At 42.7% G+C, this 18248-nt stretch overlaps 1 protein-coding gene across 13 annotated transcripts in view; it reads right to left on the bottom strand.

Moving 5' to 3' along the window:
* ATP8B4 (ATPase phospholipid transporting 8B4 (putative)) overlaps nt 1–18248 on the bottom strand; it is a 345053-nt gene that overhangs the window by 18529 nt on the left and 308276 nt on the right. For all 13 annotated transcript variants that reach the window (XM_055538002.1, XM_055538000.1, XM_055537998.1 and 10 more), the window contains one exon: nt 2386–2469. In XM_055538002.1, the coding sequence (XP_055393977.1) occupies nt 2386–2469 (84 nt within the window). The remainder of the gene's footprint in view (nt 1–2385; nt 2470–18248) is intronic.

The raw sequence follows: 18248 nt of genomic DNA, 5'->3' as shown, positions 1-18248 counted from the left end.
GGTGAAGGACAGGGAAGCCTGACGTGCTACAGTCCATGGGGTCGCAAAGGGTCAGACATGACTGAGTGACTGAACTGAACTGATGGGACCAGGAATGCAAGTTTCTCTGGCTTCCAGAGTTAGGCAGCCAAGAGGTGTCCCCTGGGTGGCAGCCACAAAAATAGGGGCACCAGACACATGTACTTGCACCTGTTCAGGAGATACTGGTGATCTGAAGTCTGGCAAAGGGAGCATGCAAGGATGGCACTGACCCTCTGTCCCTGGAGCGTGTTCCAGCAGACTCCGAGATGTGTGTGTTCAGCTGGATGCCTGCTCCCAGGCCGACACTTAATATAAGCTGGTGAGCCTCTGTGACTGGCATGATCTGCTGTGTCTGCACTGGGCCCAGGAGCAACTGAGTCTGAGCACATGGGCCCATTCAGAACTATTTCTTAGATTGCTTCAGTCTTGTGGGTCTTGGAACAGGAGCCCCATTGGTTTGGGGGAGCTTATCTCTAGTTGCACATTTTAAAAGTTAAGGTGCTCAATGTGGGGTGCATACCCTTCACTCCTAAGGGAAGAACTTCAGGCTTTGAGTTTTCTCCTGGTTGAAGACTGCTGGGCTGAGGGTGGGGGTAGGGTTTATGGCGAGATTGTGTCCCAGCCTCTCCAACTCGCTTCCATGAGTGTGGTTCTCTTCTTGTTTGCTCAGTGTATAGTCTTCACTCAGACAGCCTTTAGGGTTGTTTAAGAGAAAATTTTTCCTTGTGTAGTTGTAGACTGTGTCTACAGCAAGAGGTGAGTTCAGGATCTTCCTTTATCACCATCTTGAACTCTCCCCTTATTATATTTTTTTCCATATTGCACAATAACCATCTTTTCCCAGAAATTTTTATTTTTAATATTTTACCCCACATTCTGGGCAGCTACAAAGCACCAAGAAAAGGAACACTTGTAAACATGGGCACTTGGAAATGAAAGAGCCTAATCCTTTATATCCAAAGTCTTCAAGAGTTCATTGCTTTTTGTAGAATTTCACAAAATGAGTTGTTCACAGTCTGCCTTTTTTACATACAAGAAGTGAGGCTTGCAACTGACTACAAAGCTTCAGAATGGGAGAGCAGAATGAGATCATAAAGTTAAGATTTATATTTTGCAATAATAGATGGCTTTGGGCCAGAAAATGAGGCCTAGCAAATGGATCTAACAACAGCCTGGAGAAAATCTGGTCTCCTTAAAAATACTTCAAAAAAATTTTTTTTAAATAATACACTCTAACTGTGCCATGGAAACTCCTCTGGCTAGTCTTTCACTTCCCCCTGGGCAGCCAGACTTTTTCCCCATCCAGGAAGTACCCTCTAAGGCCTTGAATATGCCAAGGACCTACCATTTTATAATTGATTCCCTCCCTTCACTCCCCTCAAGCACATTGAGCTAAACTAAAGAAAACCACACCCTTTCTCTCTCCATGGCTCTGGGGCTCTGTGTCTCCCTCTCCCATTGGCAGGGTGTTCCTCTGGCCTTGAGTTTCTGTTCTGAGTCGTGCTGGGCAGTTTCACCACAGATGCTAGCTCTTTGCACTCCAGCCAGCTCCATGCTTTTCTATGTATCCTCACATGGTTCTCTGCACTCTCAGAAGCTAATACAGGATTCCCCAGTGTGTGAACTAGAGAGACTAGTTCTGAGGCATATTGGTCAGTTCTACATGAAAAATAAGTAAGTAAGTGTAAGTCCTATGAGTTTGGGAAATTCTGGGCTACAATGTAATTAAAGAGACTATTTCTTGTAGGACCTCTCAGAGCCTTTAGAGAAAATAATGTAGGGTGTGAGTCTTTAAGAGGATAGTAATCAAGCTCTGATGCAAGATCTTTTGGGGGAGTTGGAAGGGTTTTTGATCCATGTGATACCTATTAAGGTATCGACTCCATTCTTAGGACTCTTTCCATGATTTGCATCTTCTCAGTTCAGTTCAGTTGCTCAGTTGTGTCCAACTCTTTGCAACCCCATGGACTGCAGCACGCCAGGCCTCCCTGTCCATCACCAACTCCCAGAGTTTACTCAAATTCATGTCCATTGAGTCGGTGATGCCATCCAACCATCTCATTCTCCATCGTCCCCCTCTCCTCCCACTTTCAATCTTTCCCAGCATCAGGGTCTTTTCAAATAAATCAGTTCTTCACATCAGGTGGCCAAAGTATTGGCGTTTCAGCTTCAGCATCAGTCCTTCCAATGAATATTCAGGACTGATTTCCTTTAGGATGGACTGCTTTGATCTTCTTGCAGTCCAAGGGACTCTCAAGAGTCTTATCCAACACCGCAGTTCAAAAGCTTCTACTTAGAAGCTAAAAGCAACTAAAAGGCATCAACAGAGCAAAGTAAGTTACAAAGACAAAGGAAAACACATACCTGGTCAAAAATCCCCATGGCTAAAACAGGCAGCGATGTGTAGACAATGTTAAAAAGGGTAATGAACCACTGGTCGTAGACAGTCTGAAATGAAATTAACACATCAGTGAGAAACAGCATGCATAGGTGTGAGAATATTCACTTTTAGGCTCTTGGACTAACTATCTCAATTTTCCTAAAGTGGATGGGAGTTTGGTGTTAGAGTCAGATAGACCTGAGTTCTCCCCAGGCTCATTCTCTTAACAGCTTTGCTGCTTTATGGGACACCTAGATCTCTCTAAACTTCAATCTATTCATCTCTAAAATGAAGTCATACTTTCCTTATAGAATTTCAGTTGGGGAGAAGGGCATCAGACATGTAGAACACCTAACACAGTGCTGGATGCACACAAGCTCTGGCCCCTCTGGGGGGTTATTTCACCCTTTAGGTTTTCAATGTCTTCTAATAAGTCCAATTATCTGAACCGCTAAGCAATAAGCAAAGGATCCATGAACACCTTCAGAGGGAGATACAGAAATGAACCTGTCAGCCCCATCCTGTGTTCACATGGAGAACTTTTTTCTTGTGAGTGGTTTAAAGCAAGGTGGGCATGGAGCTAGCTGCTTGCTACACTGGATATAAATCAGACAATAAAAATACCCCTCACACCTACAGACAACAGTTCCTTGCATGAACCTCACTAAAAGTGAGGCATGTGAAATAGTCCTTATATCTCCTTTGTATTAATAAGTACATAGAAATGTAGAAACAGAATGGAAAAAGTATTATAGACCTTATCACAGGAAAAGGGAAAGATTAAAACATAGGTCTCCAGCTCTAGAGACTTCGCTGGTGTTCCAGTGATTAAGAATCTGCCTTGCAATGCAGGGGATGCAGATTCGATCCCTAAGACTCCACATGCCACGCTCCACAACCACTGAGCCCACATACTCTGGAGCCTGTGTGCCACAACTAGAGAGCCCATATGATGCAACTGCTGAAGCCTGTGCCCTCTAGAGCCTTCGAGCCACACCAGAGAGTCCATGCATCATGATGAAAGATCCCACATGACACATATAAAACCTGATGCAGCAAAATAAATAAATATTTTAAAAACAAATAATGGCAAAACCAATACAATATTGTAGAGTTAAAAAATAAAATAAAATAAAACAAACAAATAAACAAATAAAAACAAATAAAATAAAATAGGTCTCCAGCCCCTAACCAATGTCTGTTCTACCACTGTATCATTCATTCATTCAATATTTATTAAGAAACCGCTATGTGCCAGGTACCAGGTTCTCAGCAATGATAATTTAACATGATACAATCATATAAAAATTCCTCATGAAATCTTCACTGTAACAAAAAAGATTTTATATAATAAACAAGATATACAGTTGATGAGTAAGTGAGTGAGTAAGAAAGTAACAAATACTAGGGTAGAAAGAGGGTAGGAAATATGGAAGGGTTGTAAGGTGATTGGAGAGGGTATCACTAAGAAGTAACATTTGAGAAAAAAAAATCTGAAGAAAATTAAGGATCAAAATATGCAGTTTTCTGGGACATGAACATTTCACATGGCAAGTAGATCACAAGAAAAATCTGTGAGGCAAGAAAGTATCTGGCAGGTTCAGAGGACAGCAAGACAGCCCATTTGGCTGGAGCAGAGCACCCTACATGGAGTATCATGAATTTCAAAGAAATAATTACAGGAGGATCCTATAGAGGTAACTATGGATTGTTCCCTAAATAAAAGATGACGGCATTAGAGGATTTTGAGCACAGGAACATCATGATTTGTACTTTAACCTGATTCTCTGGATTCTGTGCTGAGAACAGACTACAGAGGCACAATTGTGGAAGTTGGGAAACCGATTAGGAGGCTAGTGCGGTGCTCCAGGTGAGAGATGACGGCAACTGGATCAGATCATCAGTGGAAAGAAGTGCTGGAGTTTGAATATTTTCTGAAGCACACTTTCTTCTTAGGGAAATTCTGAAAGCAACAGGAATCTTAAATGCAAATGTTCCAGACAGAGAAGCTAAAGGTAGGTTCTGCATAGTTATATAGGTAAGGCAGTCTTTCAAATCATGTCCTATACATGTAGATAATATAGAAGAAAAAAATATTTTGGTGGCTTTATTGCTAAATCTGGATTTGGACTATTACATGTCTTTGCATTGCTCTTTGTTCTTGAGATGGGTGTATACTTGTTCAAGGAAAAGAGAAGGAAGCCAGTCTTTAAAGGCCAAATCTCAATCTGAAATTTCTGTTGAAGCTCCACAGGTGGTTTTATTCAACACTGAATAAACCAGACACTGTGAAAAATGCTGATTATTGTATTCTCAGCAAGGTTAGTCCCTTGGTAAGAAGTAAGGAGCATGGACATGTCAATCAATTCACGAAGACTTCATTCTTAGGGCAAAAAAAAGAAAAAGAAAAAATGAGAACAGAAAAATGGAGGTGTGGGCTAGATGAGAGAAGGAAGGAATTTGCTTTGTTCGCTGAATATCTCAGAGAGTTGAGGCCTGGAATCTACATAGGAAAGACCTGCTCTGTGTCATTCTCTTTGAGGGTATGCCAAACACCAGGCAGGAAAGCTGAATTCTACTACCAATAAACAGTGGAGACAGGATTTAGGCAAAGGGGCAACATTAGGGACCACCATCAAGAGGCCTATGCTTGTGACTCAGAATAACCATTTCTAGTAACCAGTTTTTAAGTTCTCTTTTGTTATCTGTGCGTGCATGCGAAGTCATTTCAGTTGTGTCTGACTTTTTGCTACCCTATGGACAGTAGCCCACCAGGCTCCTCTGCCCATGGGGATTCTCCAAGCAAGAATACTGGAGTGGGTTGCCATGCCCTCCTCCAGGGGATCTTCCAAACCCAGGGATCAAACCTGCATCTCTTACATCTGCTGCTTTGGCAGATGGGTTCTTTAGCACTAGCACCACTTTAAGGCTTATTAAATTCTGTCTGAACTCTGCTGTGAGGATCTGAAAGGGGGCCTTATGTCCAGTGATACGCTAGATGTTTAACAACTAGCTGTTTAAAAACAGAAAGAAAAAGCCTGAGTTGTAACATTTACCAATTTCCATGATGTAAATATTTTCCATTGGCTGTTCAAGCGGTCATATCACTGAGTTAAGAAGAGATGTGCCATAGCACACCACTGTATAGTATTTCCACCACATCAATCCAACAGATACAATTAACCTCAAGAGCATAATCAGCAAAAGATGGTAAACTCATTTAAAAGTGATTCAGTGGGAGGAGAGGGTGGGATGATTTGAGAGAATAGCACTGAAACATATATATTACCATATGTAAAAATAGATAACCAGTGCAAGTTTGACGCATGAAGAGGGAACCCAAAGCCTCAGCTCTGTGACAACCAAGAGGGATGGGATGGGGACAGGGTGGGAGGGGGCTTCAGGATGGAGGGGACACATGTATACCTGTGGCAAACTCATATTGATATACAGCAAAAGACACTCACAATATTGTAACTGTCCTCCAATTAAAGTAAATAATTTTTTTAAGTGATGAGTTTGGAGTAGTTATGAACTTTGTTTTCCATATAGTTCATTTAAATTATAAGTTTATAGAATTTAATTTTCATTAACAGCTGTGTTTAACCACTGGCTCACATTTAACAAGCAGTTCTTAGGGACCAGTATGGGCTAACTCTAGCATACCTCAGCCTATGTTTATGCTGGGAGCAAAGCAGTACTGACAGTGCAGATTCTAGAGGACCTGAGACTCCGTGTGGCAAGAGAGAACCTGCAGAAGGGCAGGGCAATTGCCTGCAGTGTCAGGCAACCATAAGAATAGACCAGAAAAGCTTGTCAGCATTCCCTGGAAACCCCAGGATATTCTAGCCAAGGTATCTGGAACAAGCCTGGATTTATGGTACGCATATAAGACAGGCGCATGTGCCATCAATAACAACTGATTAATACCAAACTCCCCACTGAAGATGCACGTATGCATGCTCAGTCATGTCCCACTCTTTGTGAACTCATGGACTGTAGCCCTCCAGGCTCCTCTGTCCATGGAATTCTCCAGGCAAGAATACTGCAGTGGTTTGCCCTTTCCTTCTCCAGGGGATCTTTCCGACTCAGGGATTGAACCTGCATCTCTTGCATCTCCTGCATTGCAGGCAGATTCTTTACCACTGAGCCACTTGCGAAACCCTATATGTGACAGAGACATGTGCCATCAATAACAATTGATTAATACCAAATTCCCCACTGAAGACAACAACAACAAAAATGAAGGGTAAAAAAAGGATCTTCATCAAAGCCTCAATGAACTAATGAATGGGGAATACCTGTCAAGATAAGGGAGAGGATGATAATTTAAGAACCACTTCAAGGCCTAGGATGACGTTTTTTTTCTTCTCCAGAGACCATGTTTATCTCTATCAGCTGCTGAGGTTGGGATGAAAGCCTGATGTTTTGTGGGCCAACCAATGTCCTGCCGTAAGCCCTAATCCCAGGAGGCTGTCCAGATTGGGAAGTATGTCAACAGGATCTTTACCCTTGACGGGAACATTATCCCTCTAGTCTCAGAAAATGATTAAAAGCAGAGGGTCCTGAGCTCCTTGATGCCTTCTGTAAATCTTCAGCATCCCCAGGGCACATGGCTCAGAGCAGTGAACCCTCCAAGGGCCCAGCCCACAGTAGAGTGTTAACAGAGTCGCAGATACCACCTCCTATCTGCCAAACTCCTGTCTGCTCAGCCTCTTTCTCTTCCTTCAGACAAACCAATGTGTCCGAGTCTATTCCTAGAAATATATGTCAGAATGCCTGCCTTCCTGTACCAAGAGACCTATGAAAATGCTCATACCAGCATTGGCTATAAAAGCCTCAAACCAGAAACATTCATGGCAGACACTGTGGTATACTGATATCATAGAATTCTACAAAATAATTAAAAGCAAGGAACTATATAACTATATCCAAAACCACAAATGAATCAAAAAATACATACGATGTTGAGCAAAAGAAGCCAGACAAAAAAGTATGTTTCCCTCTCAGTAAAGTTTAAAAATGTGCCAGTCTATGTTGTTTAGAGGTTTATACTCATATGGTAAAATTATAAAAGAACATGATTATAAAATATCAGGACAATGATTACCTCCAGAGAGTCAGAAATGAGGTGTGACTGAGAAAAGGCAAGGGAGCTTCTGGGGTTTGGCAACCTTCTGGTTTTTGCACTGGATCACGGGGATGTGAGTGTTCATTTTACAATTTGTTAAGCTGACATTTATATATTATGTACTTTTTTGTAGATTTGTTATTTTTTACAATAAAAAGGGAAACACATGACCTATTCTTTAGTCACACTCTGGTGGGACTTTGGGCAATGGGAGTATTTTAAATATCCTGATGCCCAAGCCATATCCAGGCCAATTAAATCAATATCTTTGGAGGTGGGATGATCAAAGTATTGATAATTTTAAAAATTTCTCTGGTGAGTCCACTGTGAAGCCAAAATTGAGAATTTCACTCATCCCATCCAGAAAGAAAGCAGTAGCTGGCACAAACCCTCAAGTATTTTATGATGGTTTCATATCAATTCATTTCATGATTGAAGCATGGAATATTTAAGAGTGGGAAAGCAATTTAATTGAAGTCTGATACCCCCAGGCAAAACCTCACACTGTTGGATCTCTTCTTCCTCTACCTCATCCACCATCCAACTTCTACTTACTGAGGACAGATGATTTCCTCATCAAGAAAGAAAGAATCTGGAAAATTACAACAAGCTAAACTGTGAGTGGGGCTTCCCTGGTGGCTCAACAGTAAAAAAATCCATCTGCCAATACAAAAGACACAGGTTTGATCCCTGGGTTGGGAAGATCCCCTGGAGAAATAAATGGCAACCCACTGCAGTATTCTTGCCTGGAATATACCATGGACAGAGGAGCCTGAGTGTGCTATAGTCCATGGGGTTGCAAAGAGTCAGACATGACTTAGCAACTAAACAAGAACAACAAGTGATACATATTGATAGAGTCCTGAGATCACAGCATTGGAAAACGTTGGCCTATCAAGTGTTAGGACCAACTGCTAGCCCTGGTACTCAGCATTCACAGCACTGAGCATGGTATGAAAACACTGCTCAATCCGTGGTATCATTTGGCAAGTTTCTTTAAAAGCTTCCCTGCTTATGTCACTTTGTGTACAACAAATACAATTCTGTATGCTGGTTTTTGTCATTTAAAATGATACCATTAGCTTAAAATCTTCAAGTGGTTTCCCATTTTACTTAGAGTGAACTTCTAAGGCTCTGCCCCATGCCTTAAGGCCCTTCCAGATCCATGCAGCCTACCTCTTCAACTTTGCCTCACTGCACTCTCGTCCTCACTCACAGAGCTTCAGCTTCACCGATTGTCTTTCTCTAACTTACCAGGCTCATTCTATGTCAGGGGACGTTTGCACTTGCTATGCCCTCTGTCTGGAATACTTGAACCCCAGGGTATTCATATGAACATTTCCCTCTAAACACTCAGGTCACAGTTCCAGTGTTAACTTCCCAATGAGAACTTCTACAATACCCAGTGCTTTCTTAATAGCAATTCTGAAATTATCTCACTAATTTACTCCTTTATTATCTGTTTTCATCTCTCTCGAATATAATCTTCCCAGGTAGCTCAGCTGGTAAAGAATCTGCCTGGAATGCAGGAGACCCCACTTCGATTCCTGGGTCAGGAAGTTCCCCTGGAGAAGAGACAGGCTACCCACTCCAGTATTCTTGGGCTTCCCTGGTGGCTCAGACAGTAAAGAATCTTTCTGTAATGTGGGAGACCTGGGTTCAATCCCTGGTTTGGGAAGATCCCCTGGAGGAGGGCATAGCAACCCACTAGCATTCTTGCCTGGAGAATCCCCATGGACAGAAGAGCCTGGTGGACTATAGTTCATGGAGTCACAAAGTCAGACAGTACAGAGTGACAGAGAACAGCACAGAATATAATTTCCGTGAAACAGAGACTTATGCACGTGATAACTCCCATATCTAGAGCAGTGTCTAGTCAATGGTGGGTGCTCTAAAAAGAGTTGTTGAATATTTTACAACTTTTTATAAATGTTAAACATTTAACTTGCTAGTAGACCCTACCCTGAGGACATGCCATGGGCTTTGCAAATTCAGTGTGTCCAGCCCTGGACTCATTCTCACAGTCCCTTAACCAGGCCTCTTCCTATGTTCCCTAAATCAGTTTCTGACACTACCACTTCCATCCCAGAGCCCAAGTCAGAAATCTGATCTCTCTTCCTCTCTCCAACACCCCACATTAAATTAATCCCAAACCCCACTGACTTAACCATGCCAGGTGGGTGGAGTTCCAGCCCAAACCATTCTTCACTTCAGTTTGGGATGGGAATCCCAAACCAGGGATTCCCATTCTTTCCCTCTTCACCTGCTTCACTCTGATGGATCCCTGAAAGGTCAGCCCAGGGTCAGACCTTCTAGTAAGCCTTTCTGAGCTCTGCCCACTGCCATCTTCCATAGCTGGGTTCCAGGCCAGTAGTCCCATGGCATTCCATACCTCACTGCTTCACAGCTGTCGACTCAGTAATAATCTATTTAATAATCATTCCTATGTCAGGGGACATTTGCACTTGCTATGCCCTCTGTCTGGAATACTTGAACATGCTGGTTCCCAGGCCCTCCCCACTAGACTTCAAGCTTCTTGGTGAAACTGCAGGATCCCATGGGTCTCCTGGGCATGGAAGCCTTTCCATGTGCCCCATTTCTTGTTTGTAGGGAACAGCTCCAACGTCTATGACCTTGAGTTCCAAAGGGAAGATTCCAGCAACTGTTAATCAGGAACAGGACACAGAGACAGGGTGAAAAAGAGAAGAAACAACACTGAAGCCTAGGACAAGGTCCTGGTTCCACCTCAAGGGAGTTTCAGTTCAGTCACTCAGTCACGTCCGACTCTCTGTGACACCATGGATTACAGCATGCCAGGCTTCGCTGTCCATGACCAACTCTGGGAGCCTGCTCAAACTCAGGTCCATCGGTGATGCCATCCAACTACCTCATCCTTTGTTGTCCCCTTATCCACCTGATTTCAATCTTGCCCAGCATCAGGGTCTTTTCCAGTAAGTCAGTTTTCTGCATTAGGTGGCCAAAGTATTGGAGTTTTAGCTTCAGCATCAGTACTTCCAATGAATATTCAGGATTGATTTCCTTTAGGATTGACTGGTTGGATCTCCTTGCAGCCCAAGGGACTCTCAAAGAGTCTTCTCCAACACCACAGTTCAAATGCATCAATACTTTGGCACTCAGCTTTCTTTATAGTCCAACTCTCACATCCATACATGACTACTGGAAAAACCATACTTTGACTAGATGGACCTTTGTCAGCAAAGTAATGTCTCTGCTTTATAATATGCTATCTAGGTTGGTCATAGCTTTTCTTCCAAGGAGCAGGCATCTTTTAATTTCATGGTTGCAGTCACCATCTGCAGTGGTTTTAAAGCCCCCAAAATAAAGTCTCTCACTATTTCCCCATCTATTTGTCATGAAGTGATGGGACCAGATGCCATGATCTTCGTTTTCTGAATGCTGAGTTTTAAGCCAACTTTTTCACTCTCCTTTTTCACTTTCATCGAGAGGCTCTTTAGTTCCTCTTCACTTTCTGCCGTAAGGATGGTGTCATCTGCATATCTGAGGTTACTGATATTTCTCCTGGCAATCATGATTCCAGTTTGTGCTTCATCCATCCCAGAATTTCACATGATGTTCTCTGCATGTAAGTTAAATAAGCAGGGTGACAATATACAGCCTCTACGTACTCCTTTTCCTATTTGGAATCAGTCTGTTGTTCCATGTCCAGTTCTAACTGTTGCTTCTTGACATGCATGCAGATTCTTCAGGAGGCAGGTCAGGTGGTCTGGTATTCCATATCTTGAAGAATTTTCCAGTTTGTTGTGATCCACACAGTCAAAGGCTTTGACAAGGATCAATAAAGCAGAAGTAGATGTTTTTCTGGAACTCTCTTGCTTTTTTGATGATCCAACAGATATTGGCAATTTGATCCCTGGTTCCTCTGCCTTTTCTAAATCCAGCTTGAACATCTGGAAGTTCACAGTTCACGTACTGTTGGACCCTGGCTTGGAGAATTTTGAGCATTACTTTACTAGCATGTGAGATGAGTGCAATTGTGCCATAGTTTGAGCATTCTTTGTCATTGCCTTTCTTTGGGATTGGAATGAAAACTGACCTTCTCCAGTCCTGTGGCCACTGCTGAGTTTTCCAAATTTGCTGGCATATTGAGTGCATCACTTTCACAGCATCATCTTTTCAGGATTTGAAATAGTTCAGCTGGAAATCCATCACGTCCACTAACTTTGTTTGTAGTGATGCTTCCTAAGGCCCACTTGACTTCACATTCCTAGATGTATGTCTCTAGGTGAGTGATCACACCATCATGGTTGTCTGGTTCATGAAGATCTTTTTTGTATAGTTCTTCTCTGTATTCTTGCCACCTCTTCTTAATATCTTATGCTTCTGTTAGATTCATACCATACCTAGAAATGGTATGGATCTAACAGAAGCACGTAACAATAACCTCAAGGGACATATATAACAATATCTTTGAGCTCTTTAGCTTACACTAAAATTCCCAACAAATGCAAGATGTCAGCACTCTTCCTTCCAGAGAAGACCACAGAGGTCAGATTAAAAGAACCAGAGAAATGCATCAAGAGATTACCTGAGACCAAGTTAATGGAGTACAGGCCCTTATATACCCTGACCCTTGTCAGCACATCCCCCCTTTGAACCATTGCTATAAAACTCCTCACAAATCCTCCCAGGCTGGGACACACAGCCTTCAAGGGCAGGCGTTCACTGTGTTCCCCTTGGCCTGGCAAAGTAATAGACTTATTCTTTACTACTGCACCTAAAATTCTGTGTCTGACAAATGGATAGTGCCCATAAGTGAATACCCTCAATAAGGAAGGAAGGAAGGAAGATAGGGAGGGACAGAGGGAGGAAGAAACATGCAAAGATTCAAGCTTCAAGTTGTATGTTTAACAATTTTTTTTAAAAAGGTGCATTTTCCTACTAATTATATTTTTTTATGGAAATACAATCCTTTACTGCTACAACCAAAGATATTTGTACCCATTAAAAACTACTATATTAATAAAATCAATGGAAAATTAGAGCATGAGTTAAGGAACATGAAATACCTTGATGTAATTATGCATTTTCCTCATGAATATTTCATTATATCAACCACTGTTTACTCTAACTCTAGTTTTGCCTCTACAAATGTCATTCATGAGTCACTCACTTTTAAAAAACACCTTCTAGTGATGTGTATTGATTTAGCACAGTTTAGGCTTTAGGGGCTTGAAAGATAAAAAGGAGAATTAAAAAGCTGGCTTAAAACTCAACATTCAAAAAACTAAGATTATGGCATCTGGTCCCATCACTTTATGGCAAATAGATGGAGAAACAATGGAAAGAGTGACAGACTTTATTTTCTTGGGCTCCAAAATCACTGCAGATGGGGACTGCAGCCATGAAATTAAAAGATGCTTGCTCCCTGGAAGAAAAACTATGACCAACCTAGACAGCATATTAAAAAGCAGAGACATTACTTTGCCAACAAAGGTCCATCTAGTCAAAGCCATGGTTTTTCCAGTAGTCATGTATGGATGTGAGAGTTGGACCATAAAGAAAGCTGAGCACCAAAGAACTGATGCTTTTGAACTGTGTAGCTGGAGAAGACTCTTGAGAGTCTCTTGGGCTGCAAGGAGATCCAACCAGTCAATCCTAAAGTAAATCAGTCCTGAATATTCATTGGAAGGACTGATGTTGAAGCTGAAACTCCAATACTTTGGCCACCTGATGCAGAGACCTGACTTATTGGAAAAGACCCTGATGCTGGGCAAGATTGAAGGCAGGAGGAGAAGAGGATAACAGAGAATGAGATGGTTGGATGGCATCACCGACTCAATGGACATGAGTTTGAGCAAGCTCCAGGAGTTGTTGATGGACAGGGAAGCCTGGAGTGCTGTAGTCCATGGGGTCGCAGAGAGTTGGACACGACAACTAAGTGACTGAACTGAAATGATTAAAAATATTAAGTCACAAGCAGTATTTCTACTATTACAGGCTCCTTCCTCTCCCTGCAAGAGATCTCCAACTACTCAGAAAGTTATCCTAGTAAATGCTCCACTTCCCCTTTAAGTCCTTAGATATATTCAGAAAAATGTAAAGATCCCCTCTGATGACTAGGACCAGATGAGAGGGACATACTAGCCAGATCATGACCCACATGGACTCCCATCCATTTTCTCCCCTTCCAGGCATCCTCAAGCCCTCTACTACCTCCACTATCCCCATCTCTCTCTTCTGCTCATCTCCACTGTTATGGATTGACCAGATGCCCCAAAGAGATGGAACGGGTAAAGGAGGGTGGAGGAGGGATTCTTTTGCAGCCTCTCGTGTGAGCAGCATTCTGGCCTGAGACTATATCAGACCACTGCTGACATTCTGATGTGGGGTGACTCAAAATTGTTTATATAAACAGGAGTCTTGAACAAAAATATTTGTCCTAGGAACTGCATCCTCCTAGGGGCAGCCATACCACCTCTACTTCTAAATTTTCTGTTCTGCATGATGCTACTAATCTCTTTGGAAACCTAAAATTGTCTCTTCACAGATCAGAAAAAAAAAAAAAGTGGAGTGTTCCTTTTCCCTTCCTCACTGTTTTCCTATTTAGGGAAAGCTCCTCCTTGCTCCCTTCCCTGTGGGAGCAATTTATCAACCTTATCAACCATTTTATATAGAGTAAAAATACCCCAGCTACAAATTACAATCTAACAGCTTGGGGAACACAAAAGCTATGATTTATAGAATACCACATTTAAATAAACTTTAATAAGGATCTCAGACAGTTACAAAGGGCTTTCTATTCTGAGACCGTTGGTTTAGCTCCTTGTTCAAATGACAGGACAAAATACCTCTCTGGAGACATGTATTCATCCCTTTGCTGTGTGTTTCAGAGGAGAACTATATAATGATACTTTTTTTTTTTTCTTTTTGGCCTTAAAAAACATTTGCCATTTAAAGAAAACACATTGTGGGATAAATATGAGGTGCTCAGCCTCAACACATCTGTTACTGATTTGTGTAATTAACAGAAACCCACTAGCTGGATCCAGGAGTAATGGCCCAGGCCTGAGCACCCACCCCTCCCTGGGTTTTCCCCAGAGCACATCTGGAAGGCGAGGCGGTGGCAGGGGAGTGAGGGGGGAGGCGGGTGGGGACTGCCAGCCAGGTTGAGATGGGCTTGCAGGTAACCAAATCCATGAAGTCATCCAAGCCTTGAGATTAGTCGCACTCTTTCACGTCACTTTCCAAACTTTTCATTATGAGTTTTCTTATACTGTTTGACAGAACTTATGTTTTTCTGGCCTTGACAAGATAATTGTTTCCATATCACAGCAGAACTTTAAAAAAAAAAAAAAAAACATACACAGCTCTGTATCTCACTGACAATGATAAATTGTCATCAGATAATATCAGAAGTACACAGTGCCAGTATTTGCATGGTTTCAAATGTGAATTTCCTAAACAGGGATTCAACCAATGGGTTTGTTTTTGTTTTTTTTTTTGCTGTGGGGTTTTTTTGTTTGTTTGTTTTGAGGCGGGTGGGGGGCTTATCTCTGGTTGGGGACAGTTTACCTTTATTAAAAGTCTTGAGGGCATAAGGTACTTTAAAAATAAGTTACACATATCAATAGTGTACATGAGCACACAGTGGATTCCATGAAAACCACGCAGGCTGTGATGACAGATTGGAATAAGGTATGTCCTTAGAAAGGATCCATGATTCAGTTTAAAGATTTATATGATCTTTCTCCAAATCCCCCTGCTCCAGAAATCTGGTGGAAATCTCATCAGGAGAGATTATATTTAAATTGTCTTTTTAGTGGCAGTTTGCTGGCAGGAGGTGGCCTTCAGCTTCCAGATGATTCCAGGAGGCAGTTTGCCTAGAGGCAGGCCTGGCCTTTCTAAGGATCTGCGTTGCGGGAGACACTCCCTACAGTACAAGGTCTCTCCCTCTCAATAAGACAGTTCATTTTCTCCCCATAGTCATAGTATACTGAGTGTTTCTGGATGTTTCTCCTTCCTTTAGATTCCAAACAAAGCAAACATTTGCCTGATTAGGGGTTAGGAGAAGACAGTTTTTTTCTTAAAGATATAGCCATTCTCTCGAAGGTCCTTGGAGAAGGAAACGGCAACCCACTCCAGTATTCTTGTCTGGAAAGTCCCATGGACAGAGGAGCCTAGCAGGCTACAGTCCGTGGAGTCACAAGAGCCAGACATGACTTAGCAACTAAATCGCCACCACCATTCTCTCAGTCTGTAACAATTCCAGTGGCCACTCATCAAGCAGAGCAGAATGAGCACTGAAGAAAAAGTCAGAAGGCATGGTGAATTCTGGTCTTTGCCTTGTCTATTGCTGATCCTCAGCTCTTGGGGAACTTGGATTCCTCCTCTATAAAATGAGGAACTAGACTCAGTATCACTGACATTCCCTGCCAGAGCAAAGATTCTAGATTTCAACAAGGCACACACATTTTGTTCTGTGTCCAGGCTGCTTCTCCCAGGAAAGGTCCACCCAGCAAAGCAAACAGAGTTTGGTCTCTGCCCAGCATATTCTTTCCCCATGTGTCCAGAAACAGTCACAACAGAGGCGAGCCACTGAGGTTAAGCGAAGGGAAGTCCACAAACCAAGTACAACCAGCCTGCGGCATACCATCCTCCATCCCAGTGACCTCAGGGCCACCATGTCACAAGCAGTGAGAGGTCCCACCCATCGGCCCCTGGGAACCTTGCACGTCACAGCTGAATGGGCTCACACATCTGCCCCAACCCACCTACCAGGAATCTACTGGAGCTCTCATCAGAGAATAGGAGCCTGGACAGAATTCACCAGGCACTGAGAGACAGGCCAAGGTAGTAAAGAAACAGCACATGTCATTTCATTAAGTAATTAAACTGGTGTCTTAAAAGTCAACAACATGTCTCTGGACACACATCTGTTTACGTTTGGTCAGATGTTTTCAGCTGCAGAGTGGATTACTTCAAAGCAGTCTGTTGAGAGAGGCAGGGAAGAAATATTTAGGTGTTTATGAATCATGCTGAGATTGGACAGGGTTGGCCACAAGATACATCCCATCCGTGACAAATTTAATTTTAAAAAACCCTTGGTGGAAAAATAAGAGAAAGGTGACTACAGAGTTACTCGACATCAGTTTCATATTTATGAAAATGAAACCATTCCCAGGCTGTTAAGTTCCCTGAGGGCAGGAACTGCATCCCTCTGGCTCATTCTCTTATCGCTGGAGGCCAGCAGAGCACTTGGCCCCAAACTGGCACTCAGTTTCCTCTTTTGAAATGAATGAGCATTCAGAGACTATAGGTTCTGTGCTAGAGGATGTCAGCGAGTCTCAGTCTTGTGGTGACTAAAGAGGTGACTGCAGATCAGGCCTGCCAAGGATGGACCTCTGCCCACATGCCTAATGTTTCTGCATCTGCGGGGCCCTGGAGGTTTTATTACTACTGGCTCCATTTCACTGCGGAGCTTTCAATTCCACTGAAGCAATTTAGGAGAAGGATGGCAGGGGTGGGAAGACGTCAGACGGCCAACTTTCATTAACAGATTGGAAGTAAGCAGCTTTCTAATGGGTTCTACGGGCTAAGAAAGCCTGTCACCCAGCATGTGACTTTGGAGGCCCAGGACAGCTCAATGAGTTCAGTGGGTGAAAAGTGTCACTGAAAAAATGTCCCCTATTCAAAAATTCTCCTTCTATGCAGACTAGTGTCTCTCCCAAAAATGTTGTTTTCTTTTCACTTGCCTCATTTACAGCATATTGTCCTTAGAAAAACAGGGCTAAGAAAAAAAGCCAAAGAATTTTTTCAGTTAAACCTGTTGTTAATCAGGAGTATCTAGTGCAAAACAGGGAATGGAAAAGAGACCACGAACCCAACCCATCCCAATTCCATATCTAGGTTAACCTCACAGCCAGTTCTTAGTAATACTAACACATCAGCCCACTCACATGTGGGTGGTATGCAGCATGCGTGTGCGCTTAGCCGATCAGTCCATGACCTTCGGACTAGAGCCCACCAGGCTCCTCTGTACGTGGGATTCTCCAGGCAAGAATACTGGAGTGGATTGCCATTTCCTTCTCCAAGGGATTTTCCTGACCCAGGGATCGAACCTGTCTCCTGTGTCTCGTGCACTGGCAGGCAGATTCTTTACCACTGCGCCACCTGGGAAGCCCAGGGTAGGATGGGGGAACACCAGTGTTTTCATCTTTACAGAAGTACAACATCTGTTCTAGAATATACTTCTTGCTTTATACAGTAATACCATGCAGTTTATAAAAGTTATTTCTGAATGAGTTGATTTTAAGTGGAATTTTAGAAATTAAAAAGATATTTTAAATTCCACTAACAGCAGGTCAGTTGGAAAGTATTTAGTTGTGACAGGAGGGTTTTCCTCCTTTTAATCAAATATGTTATACCTTTGCTTCCCAGATGGCACAAAGATAAAGAATCCAGCTGCCAATGCAGGAGATGCAGGTTTAATCCCTGGGTCGGGAAGATCCCCTGGAGAAGGAAATGGCAACCCACTCCAGTATTCTTGCCTGGAAATTCCATGAACAGAGCAGCCTGGTGGGCTACAGTTCACAGGGTTGCCAAGAGTTGGATATGACTGAGCACACACACACTTAAAACTTTATACAAACCAGCCCCTGCATCCCTGAGGTAGCTAGACTTTCAGGCCTCCAGACTTCCACTTAATTTTGAAAGTATTCATATTCTCACCTGAGA

Source organism: Bubalus kerabau, chromosome 10, assembly GCF_029407905.1.
Source record: "Bubalus kerabau isolate K-KA32 ecotype Philippines breed swamp buffalo chromosome 10, PCC_UOA_SB_1v2, whole genome shotgun sequence".
Taxonomy (NCBI): Eukaryota; Metazoa; Chordata; class Mammalia; order Artiodactyla; family Bovidae; genus Bubalus; species Bubalus kerabau.
This window is presented reverse-complemented; position numbering and strand designations above follow the sequence as displayed.